The 24,156-nt window shown below is 44.2% G+C and overlaps 1 protein-coding gene across 1 annotated transcript; it reads right to left on the minus strand.

The window, feature by feature from the left end:
• Nucleotides 1-49: 49 nt before the first annotated feature.
• LOC149343592 (uncharacterized) lies at nucleotides 50-23,524 on the minus strand. Its single transcript, XM_089547027.1, has 5 exons — nucleotides 23,149-23,524; nucleotides 18,161-18,267; nucleotides 13,112-13,177; nucleotides 11,938-12,012; nucleotides 50-196 (listed from the first exon to the last, which is right to left on the minus strand). The coding sequence occupies exons 1-5, from the start codon at nucleotides 23,243-23,245 to the stop codon at nucleotides 50-52; spliced, it is 492 nt and encodes a 163-aa protein (XP_089403153.1). The 5' UTR covers nucleotides 23,246-23,524.
• Between the last annotated feature and the right edge of the window lie 632 nt (nucleotides 23,525-24,156).

The following is a 24,156-nucleotide window of genomic DNA, read 5'->3' on the forward strand; positions in this document are numbered from 1 at the left end:
TAAGTCTACTTTGTTACGTAAGGTTGCAATGCAGTCCGTAGGGATGGATTCAAGCCGAGGCCCATGCTGTAGGAGTCGCGAATTCCCAGGAGAGTTGAGAGCGGCTTTGACAGCGAGCTGTAGCCCACGTTGCCCGTTGACAGATGTAGTGGAAGGTGCACAGGGGGTCCAGGGGGCTGGGCATGAGTAGGTCCGCCTTCAAAAGAAAGCAAAAATCAAAGCGTGTAAACTGGCTATGCCCCACGATCTCTCTCTCGGTGAGAAGGGCGTGCCAGCCGTATAAAGCCAGCTTGTTTCCGATTCCAAGGATCGGCCGGGTGAAAGAAGCCTGGGTTCTGGGAAACTCACCTTTGGCTGGAATCGGCGAATGGGATCCTCAATATGCAGTGAGTTCCCAGGGCCAGTAAAATATGAAACCCTGGTAGGTCTAGCGGTGAATACTGTGTGATGAATAGTAAGCGCCGCGAAAAAGTCACCTGGACCATGCGCTTCATAGCAAGTTTAGCTAGCAACCTTCATGAGCTCCATAGCAACCTGTTGTGCCGCACACCCCTAATAGCCAAAGCTTTAGCGACGCGCACCAGAAAGGCGCCCGTGCATCTGTAGGCGAGGGAAAGGAGGTATAAAGCAACTGAACATACTTCATTATCCTATGAAACCATACTATAAAACATACTAAGCCCACCATTTCTAAATTTCGCCAGCAGGAACGGAAAGAGCCTTTTAGTGAGGAGGTCTTTCTTAGGCCCCCGTTCGTGGTTTGCGCGCCGTGGTCGTCGGCGTAACACGCCACCTCTCAACCATGGGAGGCAGCAGCAGAGCGAAACGCCACCTGCCACGGCCAGAGCGGAGGAATGGAAAACCGCAAGGCGATTGCCACGGGAAGATCCCGGAGGCTGGGTAGCAGCGTAACATGCCACTTGCGAGCGGTGGAAGGAGACGTGCGAAGAGCTGCGCTCAAATTTCGCTTTACCGACTATCGTTATCTTGTCTCAATAACTCGGGTGGTTTCATAAACCGACTTTCCGTCATTTCAATGTTCTCACCTCTGTTGTTGGACTTTATTGGCGTATTGTCTTGTTGCTTATAAAGTTGTTTACTCGCGCTTTCAGTGCTTCGCTTTTAGGCTACCTTCTCACCCTGACCCTGCTTTTGCTAGGACTGTTTGACTCTTTTGCGGTGGTGTTCTGTGTCTGCGGTTCTTATGATCTGTGTTTTTCTTTTTCAAATCCATCCAAACATTGGCGGTGCGCTCTGTGGTTTGTTCTACGTTAGAATTTCTTGTATGTGCACATAGCTATCGCGTGGTATCCGGTGACCGCATCAGTTTCAACTTTTGCTTGATGCGCGTTCAGATTCGGAGTTACAGTGTTTGGTGATGAGGTGCCGCAGCCTTCTATACATTGTGGACTGCTTGCTCCAATAAGCCCACCGTCCAGCCGGCGCTTGTCTGGTCGTTTCTGTGTTGCTTCCTCATGTCTTCGATTTTACTGTGCTGAATTGCACATGTCCATTTTATTAACCGCGTGGAGTTTTGGTCGCGCTGCCTCAATGCTTTGCCCGTCCATTTCCGCGGTGCATCAGTGGTTATGGTTCTCGGCTACTGACCCAAAAGAAGCGGGCTCGATCCCAGCCACGGCGATTGAATTTCGATGGAGGCGAAATGCTGGAGGCCGGTGTACTGTGTGCGATGTTAGTGCACGTTAAAGAACCCATTGTGGTCGAAATTTCCGGAGCCTTTCACTACGGCGTTCCTCATAGCCTGAGTCGCTTTGGGATGTTAAACCCCATAACCCAAACCAAACTGTTTCACTGCTCCTCTTGCGAACATTTCGCTTGAGCACAAAAGTGCGAGACAATGATTGTTTCACGCATATCGCAGAACGCTTCGAAAGTTATTTAGGGAATCATTGCGGTGGTGCCATGGTAAGCATTTTCGCGCGTGAACCTGATCCCAACTGAGGCTCTGTTATGATAGAAATCCTGTTTTTTTCTGCCACGACGGGCGATATGAATATGTCCACATCATATTGTGCACTTTGCGTCAAGCAGTTAACGGTAGTGTTCATTAGAGCAGCGACTGTGGAAACAATTACCTGGGTATTGGCAACGCACAACTGAATGCGACTCAGGCTCTCTTTTCCATCACCCTCTCTTGCTAAGTTGATCTCTGCTTGTGTTTCACGTGTTGGAAATAAAGGTTTGGTTGGGTTTATTGGGGTTTAACGTCCCAAAGCGACTAAGGCTATTTGGGAAGCCGTAGTTGAGGGCTCCGGAAATTTCGACCACCTGGGTTTCTTTAACGTGCACTGATATGATACTGATACTGAGTAGTTTTATTAAATTTAATATTAATGTACATGAACATCGTCTCCTGTTTCCGCGGCAGGCTTGTGCTTGTACATGGTTGTCCGTTTAGAATACTGAACTAGCCAGATTAGCTGCCTTCAGCATGGATCGGATGGCCCCCAGCGCAATAGAAACGTCCTTGGGCACCAAATCAACTTGATAACAGCGCTTTTTGTGAAAACAAAGAAAAAAGTCATAATGACAGTTAAAGCACAAAAAGGTCAAATATGTCAGAAAAAAGACAAAGAGCTTCACTACAAGTTTTTTTCTTAAAAATAGGAAAAAAGTGCACAAAGTCTGTCAGCTGTCTATGGCGCGTGACTATGCAGCAACCTTCCCACGCACCTGAAAACTCTCATCCCGGCCATACGTAGTCACTTTTCGAATACACGCGCGTTGAAGGCAGCTGAAATGTTCTAAGGGCGAGCTCAACGCAAGCACCCTCAGTTAGGATATCGCGCCTAATAAAAGTTTAATTATGCGACCAGTAAATAAGGAGGTGGTCACGATGTTGCTTTGCACAACTATCCCTCCGCTAGCGTAATGAAAAAACACCAAAAAGGCTTCCGTGCAAGGAAGAATAAATAATTTCTGCAGTCAGCTTATCAGGAATGTGTTCAGGGCTAGCTAGTGATACAGGCTACAGGCGCTTCGGCGTGGAAAGGCCGGACAAGGCAAAGAAAAGCGAAACAGCGTGCAGCTGTGCTCTTCTTGTGCGTCTTGCGCTGTGTTTGTGCGACGAAACACCTTTTTAAAGAGGCCTTACATGGTTACCGACAGGGCAGTTGAAGCCTTGTACATTAGCCCTTGCTTTAGCCCTTGAACTGGAACCACACAGTTTCGAATCACGGACGCGTATTCGACGTTTAGACTGCTCATGCCGGTCTGGAGGGAACTGCTGACTTCAAATGCGTTTTGCGAGTTGTAAAAGCTTATTGCTCTGGTTTGCTTTAGTTTAAATGAGCCGTGAAAGCGAGGCATACGAGTTCTATACTCGGAAAGACACTTTTTGTTTTAGTGGGGTCAATTTTCACATTTTATCACTAAAGCTCATTAACATATATAAAAAAAGATATTGCGTGGCGATTTTAAAAGAACTAAAAATTCTCTTAAATGAAGCTCAAAATTCTGAAGCTAGACAGCCAAAATTATGCACTTATACTTACTACAAAAGACGTATGCATAGTATGGAACTCCTCGTCTGTAAACGGCACCATTTCCTGAAAGAACAAGAAATGTGTGCATTCGGATATGAACAACAAATACGAACGCGTAGCTCGTAGCTTGCATTACGAACAGCAACTTGCGATTTCGTTTCTTCTTTACCTTGGGCACTTTACGGCACACACACATGCCTGTATACGCATGCATACATGTATATGCACTTTCACAGGTGTGTGCAATCAGGTGTGTGCAATCAAGATAGCACTTTTTTTACTCATTATCTGATGTAGTAGAGAGAAGAATGCAACAGGTGCCACAAAAATGGTGAAGCTAAACAAATTGCAATTACAAGTTTGCGCGATCTTGAACCGTATAGTGGCGGACTCAGTACGATGACAATGTTACTTCATTCATTCATTCATTTTATTTGTTCTTCACAACATGACGTACACACTGTGAAAGGGGCTAAGAAGAAAAGCCGTTCCTTTACGGCTTGAAAAAAAATCTCGGTCCCCCTGGCATTGACGGCAACGAAGCAACACCATCCAGAAACAAATACATGTACAGAAATATACACAAACAAACAAAATTATAACTTGACATTTTTAGGAATGATATGGTGACAAGCTGATGTCACGGTCGGGGAATAAAGACAGTTATAATGAAATAGTGGCGAAATATCTCTACAAGGTGTTTTGTTTATGAAATGCGTGGTGTGCATTAGGCACTTCCAAATTAATAAAACAACTCCTTCAGGTTCCGGAAATTCAGTTCTAAAATATCTCTTCCTGCTTTAATACGTTCGTTTAGTAATCGAGGCAGGTTATTCTTAAGACTCTGAAGCCCATAGTTCGTACGGCACTTTGGCACTTTCCAACGGTCTGTTGTCCTCGTATTATAGGCCACGTTGCCTATTAATTCTAAGTTCGATATGTCCAAAAACAGCCTTTGATTTTCCTTGATGTTGATGTTATATTCGCGTAGGAGTTTATAATGATACATTTTAGTTATTGGAATGACCTTAAGATTTCTGAAGATAAGTTTACTTGAGTGAAACAGGCAAATTATTAATGATCCGTAAAACCTTTTTTTTTTGCATCCTTAAAAGACTACTGAGGTTTTTGTCGGTCGTTGTGCCCCGGACTAAATGAGAGTAGTTTATGTAGGAACAAAATAAGGCATAATAAAGGGCTAGTTTTGCAGACATTGGAAAGACATAACAATTTCGATTGAGTATACCTGTTATGGAACATAATTTCTGCAAGACATGGTTTACGTGGTCATCCCATTGCAACGTCTTGGAAAAGAAAACGCCCAATACCTTTATAATTTCGACCACCTCAATCTTTGCGCCTCTAAATAGAAGATCGTAATCGGCAGACAGCTGCTTACTCTTGGGGTGAAAAATTACTGCATTTGTTTTTTTTTGTATTAATATTGAGTTGATTACTGTCTGTCCGAGCTTCCAACTTTTTTAAGGCTATGTTTCCTTTAACGAACGCGTTAGCACAAGAGGATGAAGGCACAAATATACTAGTGTCGTCTGCATATATAACAAACTTCAGGTCAGATAATATACATACTATGTCATTAATGTATAAATTAAAGAGTAAGGGACCAAGAATACTTCCTTGGGGTACGCCTGTGACTATTGATTTCTGATTAGATATTAAATGGGTTACTTGGACAAATTGTTTCCTGTGAGAGAGATAACTAATTAACATATTAAGTGCATGTCCTCGGATACCGTAGTGATGTAATTTATCAAAAGGAATAGAGTGATCAATGTTGTCAAAAGCCTGCGTAAAGTCAACAAAAATCCCCAGAACGTAGTTCTTATACTCTTCATATTATCCACAATGAAGAATGAAACAAATACTAAAAATCATATAATACACAGACTTGAATGTTCTTGCCTTATAGACGCAGTGTGTCAAATAGGAAAAAAACGCTGGATCAGAGCCGAGCAATTTGTGACATCGTTTCGCATTATTTGTATACAGATAGGCACATCAAGAGATGGGCGCTTTAGAAGCTTTATGTGATTCATGAGTATTTGGCTGGAAATGTGTAAAGCTTTAGTCACACAGACTTATATTTGCACGAGGTAACTGAGAACACGCAGTATTTGCGAAATTCTGATAGGTTTCTGGCTGGCTAGAAGGGAACGCACAGTACACAAAAACAGCACCTGTATGTCAGATAGGTTGTGGATATGGGTGTTTCTGTTTTTAATTAAACCCTGCGCTAACCAGCCTTTGGCCAGCTACTGAAGAAATAAATTGCAGAATATAACTCAAAAACAAAACAAATGTGCGCCTTACCAGCAAGGGACGAATGTGAAGTCGGTTCAGCGATTGATGCATATGTAAAACTTTTCTCTGTACCAAAACAACGCTGTTATCTTGGGCGTGTACAGCTTTCTTGGGCATCAACAAATAGTTTCATCTGTTGAACGCTAGCAGCAAATACCCCGTGGCTGAATGAGGATATTGTCAGGCGGTGGTGTCAGAGCAGTGAACGATGGAGCAGCAAACCGAAATGATTTGTAAATGAGCTCTTTATTCGGCTCACTTGCACGCAACAATAGCTCAGCAGTCTCGAACCGCGCGGTGGGGTCGCGCGTATCTGATATCATATCCTGTTTGGCATCACAGTTATAAAGTCGCACGCCGGCGACTTTGAGCGTGGACAAAAAAGGCAGTACAATGCGTTGCGGATACATTTGAGAAAACTCCCAAGACATTGTGGGTTAACTTGGTGAATACCATGGCCTGCTCTTATAAATTGCTTGCTGCGCTCACGCCGATAATTTTCGACGGCCATAGAAAACCATTAGGATGTACCGAACATTCTAAACACCTGAGGTGCATTGATGGATAGAATGGAATGAAGGTACAAGCATCCCCTTTGAAACAGGGTGGTGGCAGTTTCCGTCATGTTCGGCTTTTTTCTTTATATTTCTTTAAGAAGTTCTGAAAAATTAATTTTTTTTCTATAAACTATAGGCCACATGAAGAGTGACTCTGGACACGGCCGCATTCTTTTATAGGATGTTCAATGGTTTCTACAGATCTACCACACACTGCACATGTGTGACCTTCTTGGTTAAATTTCTTTCAATAGCTTCGTATTCTTGGACAGTCTGATCTAGCGTCAAAGATTAAGCCAATGCCTCTTGAGTTATAAAACGATTCCTTACTGATCTGTCTTTTCCAATTTTTTTATATATTTACAGTCGGCACCTTTTATATTTACTTGTTCAATTTTTACAATCTGCATTTTCTACCTGTCGATTAAACCTCGTTATTTCGCCGTCCTTGTTTCCAGCTTACTTAATAGTTAGTTTCCGTGTTATTTTCCGCCACTCAACGGTCTTCCTGTGTAAGTATTTAAACACCTTAGCGGCCCAGCTGTTAACATCCAGTTTCCTCAGGCGTTCTGCATGTAATATTTTACTCTGTCCTTCCTTCGCCTCGATGCCCTGCCCAATTCTTCCTTTGTGGCTTTACCGTGGACACCTACTGCTGATATTCCAGTAACTCTGATTTATTTGTACTCCAAAATGAACCGCTGCTATTACCGCTCTAAGTTCGCCGCTTAATTTTGCGTTTTCTTTTTGTGTTTTCGGTCTTGCTCTTTTGACCAGTCTTCCCATCTCCAGACTAATACGTTTATGATCAATTTCCAGACTGCGCTCCTCCTCCTCGTTTATTTATATTTTTTCGGAATCCCCACGTGACTTGTCCCTGACATTTAGCTTTTCTATTTAAAATAACTAGGTTGTGCGCCTCACAGAGGTCTAGCGTTAACTTCTCGTTGCAATCGATGCGTCCATCCAGATCATCGATGTGGGCATTGACGTCCCCCAATAGGATATTATCGGCACCGCCTCCATACTATTATATGTCTTTACTGAGAAATTTAACTAAGTCCTTGTTTTTGGCCTGCATTTGCCCGCTGTCCATCAACGAGCCATGCACCCAGACAGGTTCTTTACGTGTTGATTTTATTCTTTTGCAATTAGTTCCTTGATTCATCCGCACACCTACCCCTCCTACCTTGTATTCCATTGTTGTTCATTGGAACTCTCTCAAACATTGCCATCGATAAACGTTGGACCTTCTAGGTCTATGAGATGCGTCTCGCACAGAGTGTATACACCTATTTCATCAACCTATAATGCTGTTCAATTTCTAATCATTTCGCTCTCTCTTTCTACCCCCTCAAACATTTATGTAACTGATCGTGTAGTAAATTTATTTTTATGGTTTTCTTCCTGGACCTCCAACTGGCCATTTTGTCGAGCTCAGCCTCTACCATTACACTTTATTCTTTACTTCCCCAGCCACTGCAGCTGGAGCCAACGTGCCGCCCCCCCCCCCCCCCCCCTAAATCTTCTGCACGGCCCGCCAGGCGATAGCTGATCTCTGCTCCCCGCTTCCACTAAATTAGATGCCGTCTCGTCCAAGCCCTCTGCCGTCGCCTGCTCCGCGTACTACCCTGTTTATTTCTGCCACTTCCAAGGCTTTCTCCACGATAGTTTCCCTTACCTCCCCATTGACATTTACCACGTCCCTGTCAACTTCTCTGTTTCGCCCTATCACGTCTGACACTTTGCGCAACACGATATGCACTTGCGGCGCTTTTGTCCTTACATCGTCAGCTTCCTGAGCTAACCTTTCCACCATTTGTGTGACTTCACCATTGCAAGGGTCATTCAGTACCTCCGCTGCCATTGCCAGGTTACACCCTGCAGCATTCTCGGGCAGTTTCCTTTGTCTTAGAACGAAGAAGCATTACAACGCAAATTTCACAGAGGTTACAAAAAAGAAATACGATACACTGGCGCTGTGATGTCCCTTCACTTTGTGTATCCTTGTGAAGTTTCACATTGTTTTGCTTCGTGATGGGCAGCCGATTGGCTCGAGACGCGTTATTCGAGTTTATCTTTCAAAAACGCGTTCCCTAGGGAAGCCCTGACTGATACTTGCCTGCCTCTCCTTACCGCTCCCTTAGAGCTCTGGCGCACCAACTGATGTTTGAGTGAGCAAAGATGAGCGCTTCAATGCCCGCTTCCTCTCTCCTAAATTCAGGGTTCTGCGTGCCGGTATCATTCTGGAACTTTTGTATTGCCCCCCTGTTCACTCTGACCGCGCCCTTCGTACTGGGATTTACATTGTTCCTTTCGTCTTCATCGCCACCAGAATCCTTAGCTACTGATTGGGAATAGCTCTTTTGTCTTTCTTTACCCTCACTGCCGAAGCCAGGGCAGACCCCATTGGCGTTGCTCGCGCTGGCTGGAATGTCCGAGGTTACCAAAGGACGTGCTGGCCATTTCTTTCTCTATTGGGAATAGCTCTTTTGTCTTTCTTTACCCTCACTGCCGACGCCAGGGCAGACCCCATTGGCGTGGCTCGCGCTGGCTGGAATGTCCGAGGTTACCAAAGGACGTGCTGGCCATTTCTTTCTCTAATCCAGTAAACTCTTTCTGAGCTACCTTTTTTTCTGCCTTTTCTACGTCTACACCTCTTCCTAGGGCATCCACACGTGATGCTATTGTGGCGTTTCTTTCGTTAGCCCTATCGAGGCGTTCGCTCAAATGTACGGCACTGCGCATAAAATCCGCGTCTTCCGCCTCCTCTATCAATTAAAACCTCGTTTCGTCTAAGTTATCCAACCCCTAACATTCCATACTTGTAACATTCCTTCGCTTGGCCATTTTATCGCAACTTGATTATTCTTACGGCTAAGATGTTGAGAATTTGCGCGTGATCAAACCCCCGGTGCAAACAAATCTTCGGAGAAATTCGGTTCACTGCAAATGCCGACTACCAAGAAAAAGGTAACTCACTGTCAGTCCCGAAATTCTATTTTTTTTTTAGGCGGGGGGCGACACACGAATAAGCGCTGCAAATCCTGCCTGCCGGCTCGAATAACCTGGCCGCTAGAAGAATTAACTAAATTCTGTTCCCTAGCCAGGAAGCACCTAACCTAACTAACATACATCTAAATACACCGAACGATTAACATGTTAAAGGAAATAACTCAACTCTTTGACGTAGCGACGTCGTTCCCGCTGTTGTGAGTCCGCCGGTCGCCGCGTGTAATACTAAGAGCGCTGAAACTTAGATCCGCACCCTACCGCACCGCACGGCTGTCGACTGAGAGCTGGTTTGGGTGCCCGTTTCACGTGGTGGAAGCAGTAAAAACAAGAAGAGTTTGTACAGATTTGCTGGGCTTAAGCGGGCCCTTCTGAAGGCATAAAGATTAACTTCAAACAGCTTGGGTTCCTTAAACGTGCACCAAAATTCCAGTTCATGGAGGTTTTTGCATTTAGTCTGCATCAAAACTCTAGACCATGGTCTGGAGCAAACCTTCGACCTGAAAATCAGCAGCTGAGAACCGTATCCATTAAGATAACCCGGTGGGTTCAAATGAAGTCCGAAGAAAATGCTTCAAAAGCGGGAACTACATTCCTGCGTATTAGAAGCGAAAGCTGGGCTGGTTGTTGTTTCAAATGTGAGGACATAATATCGAGCGTGAACAAACATTCACGAAAACGAGCAGGCGACTGGACGAGGACTAGACATCATTTATAATTACTGTGAGAAACGCACTCAAATACTGTATATGTTTTTTATAAGTTCCAAAATTAAAAAAAAGGATTCTTAAGGTACAAAGAACATTTTGCGAGATAGAAATAGCAATGTTGCCGGACGTCAAAAAACAGGCGAAACATGCTAACTTTAGTTTAGGTCAGTTTAGTTTTGTTTAGTTTAGTTTATGGGGGTTTAACGTTCCAAAGCGACTCAGGCGATGAGGGACGCCGTAGTGAAGGGCTCCGGTAATTTCGACCACCTGGTGCTCTTTAACGTGCACTGACATCGCGCAGTACACGGGATTCTAGAATTCCGCCTCCATAGAAATTGAACCGCCGCGTTCGGGATCGAACTCGCGTCTTTCCGGTCAGCAGCAGAGTGCCATAACCACTGACCCACGGCGGCGGCCTAAATAGTAAAGGGATTTTCTAAATTATAATAAACTTCTTAAGTGTAGCAGTACTTACTGCTAGGCTAGTCTGTTCATCATAGAATTTCGAATGGCGCAAAGGAACAAACACAGGAAGACACGGAGACAGAAAGCGCGCCATGTTCCTTTGCGCCATTCAAACTTTTGTAATGTCTTAAGTGTTGCAGATAGACTTCTGATTGCAATTAATTATTTGTAACTGGCCAGTAGTGACACTTATACAAGTTATTAGAATTTCATAAACGTGGTTACCGTCGCCGCTCTGGCTCAAATAATGTAGGCCATTTGTGGCGCCATTCGAAAACCGCGTGCTTGCGGGAGAACGCAAAGTAAGGTCAAACAAAGCGCGACAGTCCGTAACACACGTAGCACGGGATAACCAGAACCCTGCATTTGCTGTAGAGCTTCTCGCTTCTCGCCACTTCGCTGCTCCAACGCGGGCGGGACAGGGAATGATCAACTTTTAGATTAGGGTTACCCTATCTGTTAGGGGCATAAGCGAATTGCGGGGAGCCAGTGCGCAGGTACAGGGCAATAACCGGAGGTAGGGGCATTATTGTCCTGCGTCTGCGGACTTTCAGCCCGCTGTTCTTCTATGCCCCTAACCGATAGGGTCAAGCTATTCTAAATGTCTCTAATGTCATGTTTTACGCGCGTTATCGAGTGTCGCAATTTGACTAACGTCGGTGTACGCCCACCTGCAAGCACGCGGTCCTCGAGTTGCGCGAGAAGTGGCCCCAAACAGTTCAGACATAGCGTCCAGCTAATGCCGTTTTCAAAATTCTAAGAACTGATATGGCTATTACTAACGACCGGCTACACGTATTTAATTGCAATGAGGAGCCGGTCGGTAATAGTTATTTAGCAGAATTTAGTTAATCACATTACCGGTTAAAATGATTCGCTTGTTTTTTGACGCCCGCCTACGCTACCATTATTATGCCGCGAAAGCTTCGCATTACCTCAAATACAGCTTTTAAAAAATTTTTTACCTTCTGAAAAAGCACTCAGTGTGGGTTAAGCACACATTGGTGAATGCACAAAATAGTATCTTGTGCATTTTAGCCATGCGTGCATTGCGTATACATGTGTGTGTTTCTTAGAGTGAAACAGTTGATGCCTAGCATACGTCCTGTCATTTCGTCTTCCTTTGTATAAGTGTGTGCCTGCTAGCTATTATGACTTGATATTTCAGACGTGCGCTTCTTGTAAGGGATGCAGAGGCTCCTCAACTTGAACCGTTGGAATAGTGAAGGTGTTCCAAGCAGCACCTGTTTGTTTATAAACGAATGTTATCTCAAATCAATTCTGGGAACAAGTGCCTCTCCCTGAAGCAGTAGGTGGAAGTAGAGTCCAGCCTCACAGAATGAACAGTGAGGCGGCATTACTTACGGGTAGTAAAGCGTGAAGGATGGCTGACCCATTGAGTACGCACTGTCGCACGGACTCTCTGTGTGCTTTCGCATTCTGCGCAAAAAAAACAAAAAAAAACATTGCGATGCAGACCAAAGGTAGCTAGGTAGCCCGTTCATATACGCAAGGCAACAGGGACGATATGCGAAATTCTCAGAGCTTAAAATGACAGAGAGGGTCCATAAAGTTGTAGTGTGGGCTCTAAAGCATGGAATATTGAAGAAAAGTTGGAAATAAACCAGGGCAGGAAAACGGTATCTTGGATATGGTTTTATGCCGTCTGCTACAAGCACAGTCTCAAGAACGAATTAAAGAGTGATATTACTTACGCCAGATCATTTCATAGGTTATTTTTCTGTCAATGTAGCACATAGGTCATCTATTGTCTAATGGAGCTCATTATTTTAACTTCACGCAATTAACGTTACCGCCATATGAGTTTTGATCCTTTAAGTGTGGTTATTTGTGATTTTCCGATATAGCAGATATCAATTCGGTATCAATTTTCCGCTTTTTGGTTGGGTTTTCTGTTGCGGTGGTAAGTTTATAAAACTTGTGCCAGCTGTGAGGGGAGGAAAGTTGAAAGAGAAGGGCTCATAATGCATTTGATACGTTCGAAGGAGGAAACCAAATTTGTAATGACAAGAAGGTAGATAATATTAATAAAATGCCTTTGCGCTCATCCACATCATTGCTGAGGAACCGTTATATTCAAACTAGGACACAGTAACGGAAACTGCAAAACGCCAGCGGTAGGACAAAGGTTAGCAGCCCTGACGTACTGCAAGCTGAGAACAGCCTTTTCCGGCGCTAAATTTGCAAAGTGCCGCCGCTGACGAAATTACGAAGTCCTGTCCTTCTGCAGGAGTTTTCGCTCTTATGCCATACGTCGCTTTAGACACTATAGAGAGAGAAATATTTTCTAAGCGGCTATGAAAACAACCACAAACTACAAAAAATGTGCTGATTTTGACATCTTCAAACTTTAAATTAGAATGGTCTTTTTGAATCTGTGCACTCTTTTCTGTTAAACTGTTGTTTTGGTGATCGGTTTTAGAAGTCTACACGTTACAACGCATCATCACTTGTTTCTTCAATTTGCTTTTTTCAGAGACACGGATGGTGGATTTGAAGCCACTCTCCAACGCATTACCTTTATTAACTCGGTCTCATAGTATGCATAGCACAGTCTCATCCCGATGCAAGATTTTTCTGCAATCTGTAACACAAAAGAAAAATATTTAGAGCCATTTACTCTCGGGCTCCGACAAGTGATCACTGCTTGCTCGGTCTCCAAATAAGTAATGCAAGGATGAGTCTATGCATGAATATCAATGCCGCTCAACTAAATAAAACATGACTAACCGCATTAGCTAATCAATGATTCAGCGGATCTTTGCAGGACCGGATCCAGGAGAGCTGTTTGTCGAAGTCTCGTTTAGCCTTTCTGGTTCAAAAACGGTTGCCCAAGTTCGCCTTCGCTATATGCTGGCGACCATGTAAGAGGAGCTAAGGAAAAGAGACTTTTGTTTTCTATCTTTTCTGTGTGTGGTGGTGGTGGTGGGGGGGGGGGAGGGATATGAGGTGCGGGGGTGCAGCAAGCGTGTAAGCGTGTAAGGGTGATGATAGTCGATACACATGTGGAGAACCCTCCTATAATAGCTAGCTCTTTTAAAAAAAGACGTGCTTAAAAACTATCTGCATTTTTAGAAGCATGCTAAAAATACCAAATACTTATGTTCGCAACGTTCACTACGTCCATGAATGATTAAGCTTCGTTGCATTTCTAATGTTTACACCTACTTAATGTTAAGCTGTTAAGCTCTGAACAAACGAAGCAATTAAAGAGTAACTTGCGTCTGCCGGAGCTTCGACGACGAAGAAAAGTAGTCTCCGTAATGCCGTAAGTGTTCCTTTTGTTCATCCTGTCTCTGTCTTGGCAGCGTTGAGTTTATGTTGTTAGTGGGCTCCAGTACTTGTACTACTGGTGCCATTGCCGACAATTCAGAGAGGGCGAAAGTACTGGTCGCCTCGGCAATTTCATCCAAGAACGCGAGGGTAGTGGCTTTGTAGAGGTGTCGGTATTCCTTGCTTAAAATTGTCACCAGCCCTTCAGTTTGTCCATCCGGAATATGAGCGATGCTTCTGAGCTGCGGCGTCCTCGGTCTGTGAGGAGCTGCGTCTTTTCCTCTATGATGTCTCCGATTTTATCGGTATCCCTGGCTCCTAAGGAAATGATGATGGTTGTGTAATGCTGATTTCTCATGGAGAAAACTCAGCGCAACGAGACTCTCCAGGGTTCTTCGTTCGTCAAAAGCGTGATGATCTTGCCTTAAAATAAATAATAGCATAATGTTCAGTCAGAAAGCCATTTGCCCGAAATTACATGGACGGAACACTGCTACTGGACTACGAAGGTCGCAGGATACGTACGGGTGCCCACAAAAGTTTTACGGATGCCCACAATCCCCCCAAAAGCTGAATTTCCCTGCTGCGTAGAGGAGCAGCCAAGCATTCAGAAGTGCCTTCTTAAGGTCCAGTAGGAAAGTACGGAACACATCCATCCGTTCTTCACTGCATGCTTACACTGGGCACAAATTAAGCCTTCTTGTAATTTTAGTGTGCAGAATACTTTTGTGGGCACCTGTACAACCGCTGACCATACAATCCCTAGAACAGTACCTGAGGGTCCGGTTTTGACTGAACCTACCACGACGTAAAGCAACTTTTGCTCTGTCATGTGTGGCTTGGTGTAGCTTTCACGAAAACATTACTCCTTTTTTAATCAGTGTGGCTAATAGCCCTGTATGCGCCATTTGTGGGTGTGATGAGATTACAGCCCACATTGGTTGTGAATGCCCTGCATACAATGCCGAAAAGCCGACTCTTTGCCGTGCGCTGGAGCGTCTTGATCCGCACCCACTCACAGAGATGAAGATTCTCGAACGCTGGCCGCAGAGATTATCGGCGATGAAGGCCTCCAAGGCACTGCTCCACGTCTTGAGTTTGTTGTGGCTGCACCATAGGCTGTGACTTTACCGCATGTTTGCTGACTTCGAATTCTGACCTCATTTTCCTACTGCTCCCCTTTCCTCCATATCATCGTCCTTCTTGTCCATCACTTGTGGGGTGCATTGTCCCGATGGCATAATAAGGTGGCCTCCAGTGTTGGGGATTTGTGGGCCGTCATATGGCTTCTATTTGTCTGCACGGCGAAGGCTCCGCTGATGACGGAGTAGGATGCGCCCGCGTCTACTGGGGTGGTAAGGGAACATTGAATGGCACTACAAGATAGGAATTTCTTCCCTTCATATTGCACGTTGGCCTCCGAGGTGGGTCGCGGTCGCTGCAGGTGAGGGAATTGTGGCTTAGGGGTGTCTCGACGCTTTTCAGGCTCGCGTCTCCATCTGAAACTCGCGTCGCGTTTCTGCCGAGCTTATCTCCATATGCGGTGTCGTCGTAGCGAATACCGTGTCGCCATGCATCGTCGTCGGTGGAGAATCTTTGGCTTTACGCCGTGAGGCAACCTCACTTCCATACGTTGTTTTATTTAGCTTCCCTCGGTGCGGGCTAGGGGACCTTCCTCACACGGCCTCTGCATAGCTGAGACGTGGCGACTCGAACTACGGAGAAGACAGCGACAGGGACCTCGATGGGCGGCTGTGCGTGTAGTCAGCATAACGTAAGTAACCCTCTACCTCGCTGGGTCTGTGGACGAGTTCTGGTTGTCCTCGCTGCTAGCTGGACGAGATGAGGCGCGTGCCTATGTATGGGCTGTGCAAGATAATATAAAAGGGATCGTCACAGTGCAAACAGAGTTGGCTGCGATGTTTCCCCGGACAACCTCGCAGATTGAGATTACCGATTTTAGTTGGTCGGTGACATAGTATCGCGGTGGTTGTCCGAAAGAACGTGCAGCACCCGTCCGTATTGGCGAGCTCTGGCATCTCAGGGCCTCTCTATTATGGCGGCTTCCATGCTGAATTCGGCAAGTTTTAAGCGGGTTCCGTAAGAGGCTAGTGAAAATCTGCTCCTAAATGCCTCGAGTAAGGAACTTGGCATTCATCTTTTGTCATTGCAGTGTCGGCGCGACTCATAAGGCATGTTGTTTCTAGAACATAGGCTCTGTGGGTGTAGTTTGCGTGCTGACTGCCCGTCTGAAGGAGCAACTCAGATCTTTATTTTCGGAAGATGCTGGCGAATATTTCAGTACCTTTTCTTGAATTCGTCTCAGTGTGAGAAGAAAGCCAAGTGATTCGCGTAAAAAATAGTGCTGGGCCATCAGAGCGTAGAACAAGTTCATCATCAGAGAAGTCATCAGAGAGGTCCGTACATTCTTCCACGCATTGATGGCGCTGGCATTGGAAAGTGGGCGGGGTCTGGGGCTGTTGAAAGACGAGGCTAAGCACTGCGCTGCAGAGCTCATCTACGGAAGCATGATGGATTGACTCCTCCATCGGATGTTCAACGTGCACTAAAGAGGAATCTGAAGTCGTATTCCCAACGCGGGGGAACTCGATTTACACGTTTCGAGCATCCTTAGAAACTTCGAATTATTGTCCTGTGTGGTCGATTTCCGTAATTTAAATCGGAGTTTTTTTTGGGGAAAAAACGAAGTTTTTTTGAATTTCGACCACATGGGGTGCTTTAACGTACACTGATATTGCATAGTACACGTGCCTCTATTAAGGTTATATAATTAAAATTGGCTCTTCCGGAAGGAAAAGCGCAGTAACTGGTTTCACAGGACATCGTATACAGCTCGTTCGGTCTAAAAGCCGTCGGCATCGTAGTAGTTGTAGTTGTGGGCACCGCGCGTCGGAAAAATGGTATCATGCCAACCGTTTGTAGCAGAATATTGCGGCCGGTATCATACGATTCAGCGCTTCGTGCAGCATTACCTTACTAGTTAAGTTAGAGCCTACATCACGGCTCGGATTCTAACCGCCCACATATGACCGGGGGCTGCGTATGATGCGCGGTTCGGGGGTCCACCAAGACAAGTGAGACTGTTACTGTGTCATTTCCTGTCCTGAAAAAAGAAATTGTCCATTTGTTCACCGGGCAAGGAGTCGACCGTCGGAGCGTTGTGCGTCGTGGGAGCAGAAGTCGCCGGCGTAAACGCTGCTCGAGAAAGGTCTGCTTAGGTAAAAGGTAGCTGTCACAGCGAACTTGCGGTCTGTTGCTACAGATGTGTTAGAAGGCAAAGGAACTGGAGCAAATTTGCTTAAACTTCTTCCGCCTCACAGAGAGCAGGCACGAGCTCTGTTTTTTCATGGAGTTCGATCTCGTGAGCTCCACGACAGCGCTCTTTAGTGTTTATCTTCTCTCGCGTAATCAAACTGTTCTCTAGTGGCCTTCCACTCTCCTTATTTTCATCGATTGTCTGCATCGAATTTTTGTCTTAAGTAATTATGACAAGCAGCCATTTGCAAAACATTCCCGTCACTAGTTTTCAATTACAGAGAAAGAAAGAACGTGGCAGGGTAATAAAGTCGTTAAACTAAGTAGACTTGCGAAAGCATGTGTTTAGTCTGGTTGCGTCATAGCTTTGCGTTTCTCGGTCGTCGGCACGTCTTGCGATGACGTTACACTCAAGTTAAGCTCTGATCGAGGTTAAGCTTATCTTATACGATCGCAAGTCAGATAAAAGTTGATGACGACGACGATGTGCAATGCACAGCTCGATAGTGTGTGTTGCAGTTGAACACGAAGCGTTATCGGCTACGGCGGTAGCCTAGTGCTCTCGTGCAGAGGCCAGTGAAGATGATCTGTTTGCGCCACCGCGGTTTCGAAACCCTGTCGCGGCAGTATTTATTTTATTTCTGCACCCTCGAGTTCACGCAAGCCACAAGAGTTTTGGTTGGGAGTGACGCCGTGAAGTAGTGCTTCCGCATCAAAACCATATAGAAACATCAATTGCAACCTTGTGCAGTAGCTATGTCTTTAGGGCGTGAGCCCAGCACCCAAAAGGTTTAGGTTGTAATCCCACAGGAACCTAATTTTCTTCTGCGTATTTTATTTGAGCGTGTTTTTCAATGCCGTGGATGGACAGAAACCGGATGGACAAAACTTTGCTGCCAAGGAAGGTGAGAAAATGTAGCCGTTAAATGCATTCCTGCTCCATTAATTGTGTCGTACTTCATTATTTTTCAATATTTTGGAAAAATCAAATCTGCCGAAGCTTGCATAATTATCTTACCTTCATGATGATCGATGATGTGAACGGGAACTTCAGGGCCATACTTTTGCCGCACTTCTGCATAAACTTGCTGGCGAATTCAGCGCTTCTAGAAGCTGTCAAGATCCCTGTTCGAAGATCAACCCGAAGATCAAGATACAGGCGTGATTCCGTAACTTTACCACTCTTCCGTCTTTTGTGAGCCCGTGGTATGCGAACTCGCCATTTAAAACAGGCTATTCTACTTGGGATTCTATCTCTGGAAACGTATTCACCCATTTTGAACCCACACAGGATAACTCTACTCGCTCATTGATGCTTATTACGCGCTAAACATTACTGGTCGAACAAAGAAGAAAGGAAACACACTGACTGGATCGAGCACGAACTCATGCGTTGCTATCATTAATGCTCCCATTAATGCGTTAGGTGTCTGGAAGCGCAAATGGCGACCCCCGTTTTTCAGTAGGTACAGTCTTTGTCAAAAGTTCAGAGCCCAGGGGGTTCACTTCTAAGCTTTATAATGGGACTCCAGGAGAACTCGTGGAAGTCCTACCTATTGCAGGCGGCAGTACCAGAAATATTCTCATGTCCAGGAAATTTGTAGCGCTAGAGATCCATTAAGAAGGACACAGTGTGGCTCAAAAGAAAACCCCCTGGGCTCTAAACTTTTGACAAAGGCTGTACCACACCTGTCACAGTAGGGAAGGTGGCAAACTGCCCAGCGAGCTTTGACGAACTTAGTTTAGTACTTCCAATATAACGAACCTCAGTATTGCACCTCATATATAACGGCCTTTCGTGCGTTAGCCTCGGAGATAACGAACCTTATTATGCAACGTTGCATATAACGAACTTAAGACTGTTAACCTTGGATATAACAAACTTTCGTGTGTTAGCCACTGATATAACGAACGTCAGTATGCTGCCTCGGATGCAGTGAACTTTCGTGTTTGGGCCTCAGATATAACCAATGTTTGACTGATTAGAACGCATTGAAACACGCTTTAATATGCCGCGAGCTAACTACGGGCTACAGACTCTTAGTGATTATCTTACCGCTTTAATAAATTGTCTCTTTGATGCTTGCATTAACATTAAGAGTGCAGCAATGCCAATCTCCGGGCGTTCTTTCACTGAATGATTCAATTTTCTTTTCATGGTTTGTTTTATAACTTTGTGGTATGCCTTGGTTGCCGTGTATTTGTTGCGGTCGAAATGTGCTCTCTGGCGGAATGCGTAGTGCAACCCTTCAGTATCTTAACATCACGTTGCCTTCTTTCGTCTGTGTTCAAACTTTTTTCGTTAAGTTGTTTACTCACTTGCACTCGTAGTAATGTAGTGAATGTTGAGAGCATTTTATGGCCTTTTTGTACGTTGCGTGTGTTTTGGCTTGCGTTTTTCTTTACCTCACAGTCAATGTGTGTACCACGATAAAATTATGTGCCATAATTTCTGCGTACAGAATGCTTAAATGATGCGTTCAGCCCGCGCTTTGAATTTGTACGTTACTTATCCTTTATGTCATAATGCGCGCTCACTTTAACTTCCCGCCAGTTTCTCCATAAGTAACGCTGTTCATCAATAGATAATGAATTATGCCTCTGGCTCGTGCATGCCTTTTTTATTTTCATGTGACCAATGGCGGCACTGTTGCCGGATATTTTGGGCGTCGGGAGCGTGCCAAGCTGCGGGTTTCTATTCCTGTGGCCCGTGGCTCTCTGTAGCAGGAAATAAATTGAAACTGAAAGGACCCACCTGAAATCGGCTAAGGGTAATTTATTTATTTATTTTTAAGGTACTGTACATTGCCTGTAAGGCATTATTCGCATCATTTATTTTCATACTGCCAGTGAACTTGCAGCCCGTATAGCGATTATTAAATTTAATTCACATGTTTCTTTACAAGCATGCATGCCCAATGTTTTGACACAAAGCTTTTTGCCTAGAGTTCATTAATATTTTGACGACATGGCGAACGGAATCTTTGCGCTCATTATGTTGTAACGTTGCAAGATGAAGAACAATAAGGCAGAAAGAACGCTGACGAACAAGTTGCTGTGGGCGGTAAAAACGAAAAATACTAGTGCTTTTGTGATTAACAATGCAGTCTAGCCCAGCTCATGGCGCTGAACAAGTGATTGATATTGGAACTTAATTTATAGCAATAAGTATTAGATTTTCATTCTAAAGCTCCTCATGCTCCTGGACAGAGCATAAAACACCCGCTATACAGCACACAGTACCTTTGCACTCTTACCGGACCAAGATCGACGATATTTGGCCTCAACCCTAAACCTCTAGTTGCAATTCCAGCGAAAATATTCGAAGAACGCACATAGAAACTGCAAATATATGTAGTGCGAAAACTGGTATTCAACTGCTGTCAGCCCGAGTGGTGTAAAACAAATACTAAAATAAGTAGGTAACACTTGCTAAACACACAAAATATCGGTTGCAGCAATAAAACTATATCTATACACTTCAGTTTGTTCACTTCATATTGCGCCTTTGTAGTTGTCTGCTGAACGGTAGGTCTGAGAATTAACTCGCAGAAAACCAAAGCTATGTTCAACAATCTCGCAAGGGGACAGCAGTTCACTACTAGTAGCCAGGTGCTGGAAGTGGTAAGGGAGTACATCTACTTAGAATAGGTAGTGTCCACTTGTACGGATGATGAGAGGGAAATAACTAGAAAAATAAGAATTAATGTGGAGTGCACAAGGCAGGTTCTCTCAGATCATAAATGGCAGTTTACCAATTTCCCTCATGAGAAAAGTATGCAACAGCTGTATCTTAATAGTACTCACCTACGGGGCAAAAACGTGGAGGCTAACAAAGAGCGTTCAGCTCAAGTTAAAGACAACGCAGCGAGCTATGGAAATAAAAATGATAGGTGTAACGTTAAGAGACCGCAAGCGAGCGGAGGAGGTGAAGGAACAAACGCGGGTTCATGGCATCCTAGTCGAAATCAAGAGGAATAAATGGGCTTTTGCAGGGCATGTAATGTGAAGGCAAGAAAACTGCTGGTCCTTTAAGGATAACAGAGTGGGTTCCAAGAGAAGGCAAGCGTGGCAACGGGCGGCAGAAAGTTAGGTGGACGGATACCATTAAGTCTGCGTGGACATGGCGGGCGCAGCTGGCAAAGATTTAACTGGATTGCCATGAGACAGGCTTTTTTCTTGCAGTGGGCGTAGTAAGGCTGATGATGATGATGATGATGAGTACGGGGTCTTCTCGAGGGAGAATAAACAATTAAAAGGATAGTGGCAATTTTAGAACCTTCAAAATATCTGTGCCAAACAGAAGCATTTATGACCTGTATTATGAAGAATCGTTCATGGTACATGTTCCAAAGTGCTAGAACTTTGAGAAATTTGTCGTTCTTATTTCTCACAAGATCGTGGTTCAAAGTTTCCTGCAGCCATCTGGGCGGAAAATTCGCCTTATAATTTCATATCGATGTGTATTCCTTTATGGCTCCCTTTCCCTAATTCATGTAGTACACTCTTGAGGAAAAATATCTTCCGCAATTTTAGCTGGTTATTACTAAGAATCATTTATCTAGTACACCTGAGGGTATTCGTGCTCCAGGTGCGTTTTTTAAGTTAAGATTGCTAACGCAGGCGTCCACTAGGATCAATTCTTGGAGCGATACTTTTTCAATTGGTGTAATAGGTTCCCTATATGTATAATTTCATCTGAGTTTATGTTATATGCTCTTCACACCAGGATATAAAACTTACATAAAAGCATAATAGCTCTTGCGTTCGAAGGTAAGAACGCGACTTAGCTAATCTATTCTCTCGATGCCGGCAGCATACGTTAAAGGTAAACCACTCAAAAAGTAATTTCCTATCCCTCAGCCGCTCGTCAATATCTTTAGGAGCCGAATTAGATCACCATCTGAAATTGCATTCGCATACAGCTCGCATCCAATCCAAGATAGCTTACGGCTAATAAATTTTAACAAGAACTCGTCCGTACTTTACTCACTTTACATTAACACTTTTTCACGTGTTTATACATTCACATCTCAACGCTGTATACGACACGGGGGTAACACACTACTCCTTCCACTTCCTTACCAGCAGTTCAAATTATAGCATTTCTAATACTGATGTACCTCTCCTTGGATCAAAATGCTGTGTTTTATACATTCACTCTAAGTGCTTTCCGTGCTCGTGCTCGTTCACTATACTCTTAAAATCTTCATATACAAACTGTTTAATAGACACATTTCATTTCTCCCATTCCACAGCCAGCGCTTACATGCACTAGCGCTACGAGATGTGCGATGAACAGGAAGCTAATTCAAACTACTGTATATAGCAATTACGGAAAGAAAAAAAATTCATTTTTCATCACTTTCTCTGTGCAACATTTAACAGTGAAAATGAAAAATACTAACCCGTTATAAAGATATAACAACGACCAAAGGCACTATTTGTTTGGAATAATTATTGACCTGATTTTTAACTGACTGATGAATTAGACTTAAAAAGGATATTTCGCTGGATGTGAACTTTGCAGTGTTTATTCGAAACGCACATTTAGTTACTACTTTTGCTGCCCTTTTGTTCCTTCTTATTTCCTATTACAAAACTCCTGCCTTCATTGTTATCTCTGCGTATGCTTTTGTATCTCTGCGCATACATCTTCATTAACTGCACCGCTGCCGAAAAAGATTACTACATAATATTTCATTAGGTTTTTATTGCTAGCTTCTTATGTTCTATATACACTACCTTTTTTTATTAATGATATAGGATATATTAATGATGCTGTTTTAATGTGAATTACAATAAAACCCAATTTTGCTGCAATAAATCTATTACTTCAAAGACGCCTCGCTTATACTATGGAAAGACCGTTAGCCGTTGGAACTACAGTACGCTTCTTGCAATTGAAGCGTTCTTCATCAACAGTACGTGCATTCGTTGTGATGTCGGCTTTCACCACGTAATATGACCTCATACACAAGAAAACTACCACGAAAAAGCACTCACCTCGACTTTTCCCGCAGACTGCAAACTTTCCGCGTTGCGACATCGCAGTATTCAACCAGAGCAGAAACAAACAGCTCCACTGAAGTCTTTTTCTCATTATTGTTTTCCCGCCCACTCCTTCTGCTCCTCCTTGACTTTTCTTTTGTTTTTTTTTTCTCGGACGGCCTTTCTTCTGCGGGGCAACTAGACAGCCGTGAATGCCGACTGATGTCAGAGCTTTCGGAAAGTGTGTTTGTACTGCTGAAGTGTGAAATGCACCAAGCAATAGACGAGGCAGGCTCTAGACGTTGAGTGAAGCGGCTACTGATGACCCAACTGATGGATCGTTCCGGCTGAAAAGACAAGGTATATTTAGACAGCTGAAAGCGAGCGTGACTTTAGGTAAGGCCTGCGGACGGCACTGGTGCTTCCAGTGCATTTTTACCGGTTGTGGTCGCAGTTTCTATCAGTATTTATCCTTCATGCAATAAGCCAGTCACTCGGTATAACTCTTGAGCTTCGGCTACAAGGAGAGTAACACTATTAATAAATGCGCTAACAACGCGCGCGATCGGAAAACTTACAGCAGAGTTTGTGAACTGCCCGAGAACAAAAAAAAACACGTTATATGTATTTCTTTTGACAGAACATTGAACCCCTGAACACCCATTAAAAGGTCAACACATGGAGGAAGCAAAGAACTCAGGAGAGGCGGTTACGTCACATTTTTTGACGCCGGCTGCCCCCTGCTTAAAATCATACAGAGAGCTTAAAATCATACAAAATGACGGCACGTTCCATGCACTGGACGAAATGTGACCTCCTTAAAGACACATCACATTCACGATCCAACAGAATATATTTTCACCTACGATGCATCCTCTGTAGGGTAATAAAGCTGGAGACTCAGGAGGCTAAACTTTGGCAGAAGGAAATAAAAGAAAGTGCACGGATACTAAACATTATATCTGACTAAGAAACGAAGTGACAGAAAAGAATTTAAAATACAGAAATGGTGCTCCGACTGGC

Source organism: Amblyomma mixtum, chromosome 5 (assembly GCF_055824585.1).
Source record: "Amblyomma mixtum isolate Tamu chromosome 5, ASM5582458v1, whole genome shotgun sequence".
Classification (NCBI taxonomy): Eukaryota; Metazoa; Arthropoda; class Arachnida; order Ixodida; family Ixodidae; genus Amblyomma; species Amblyomma mixtum.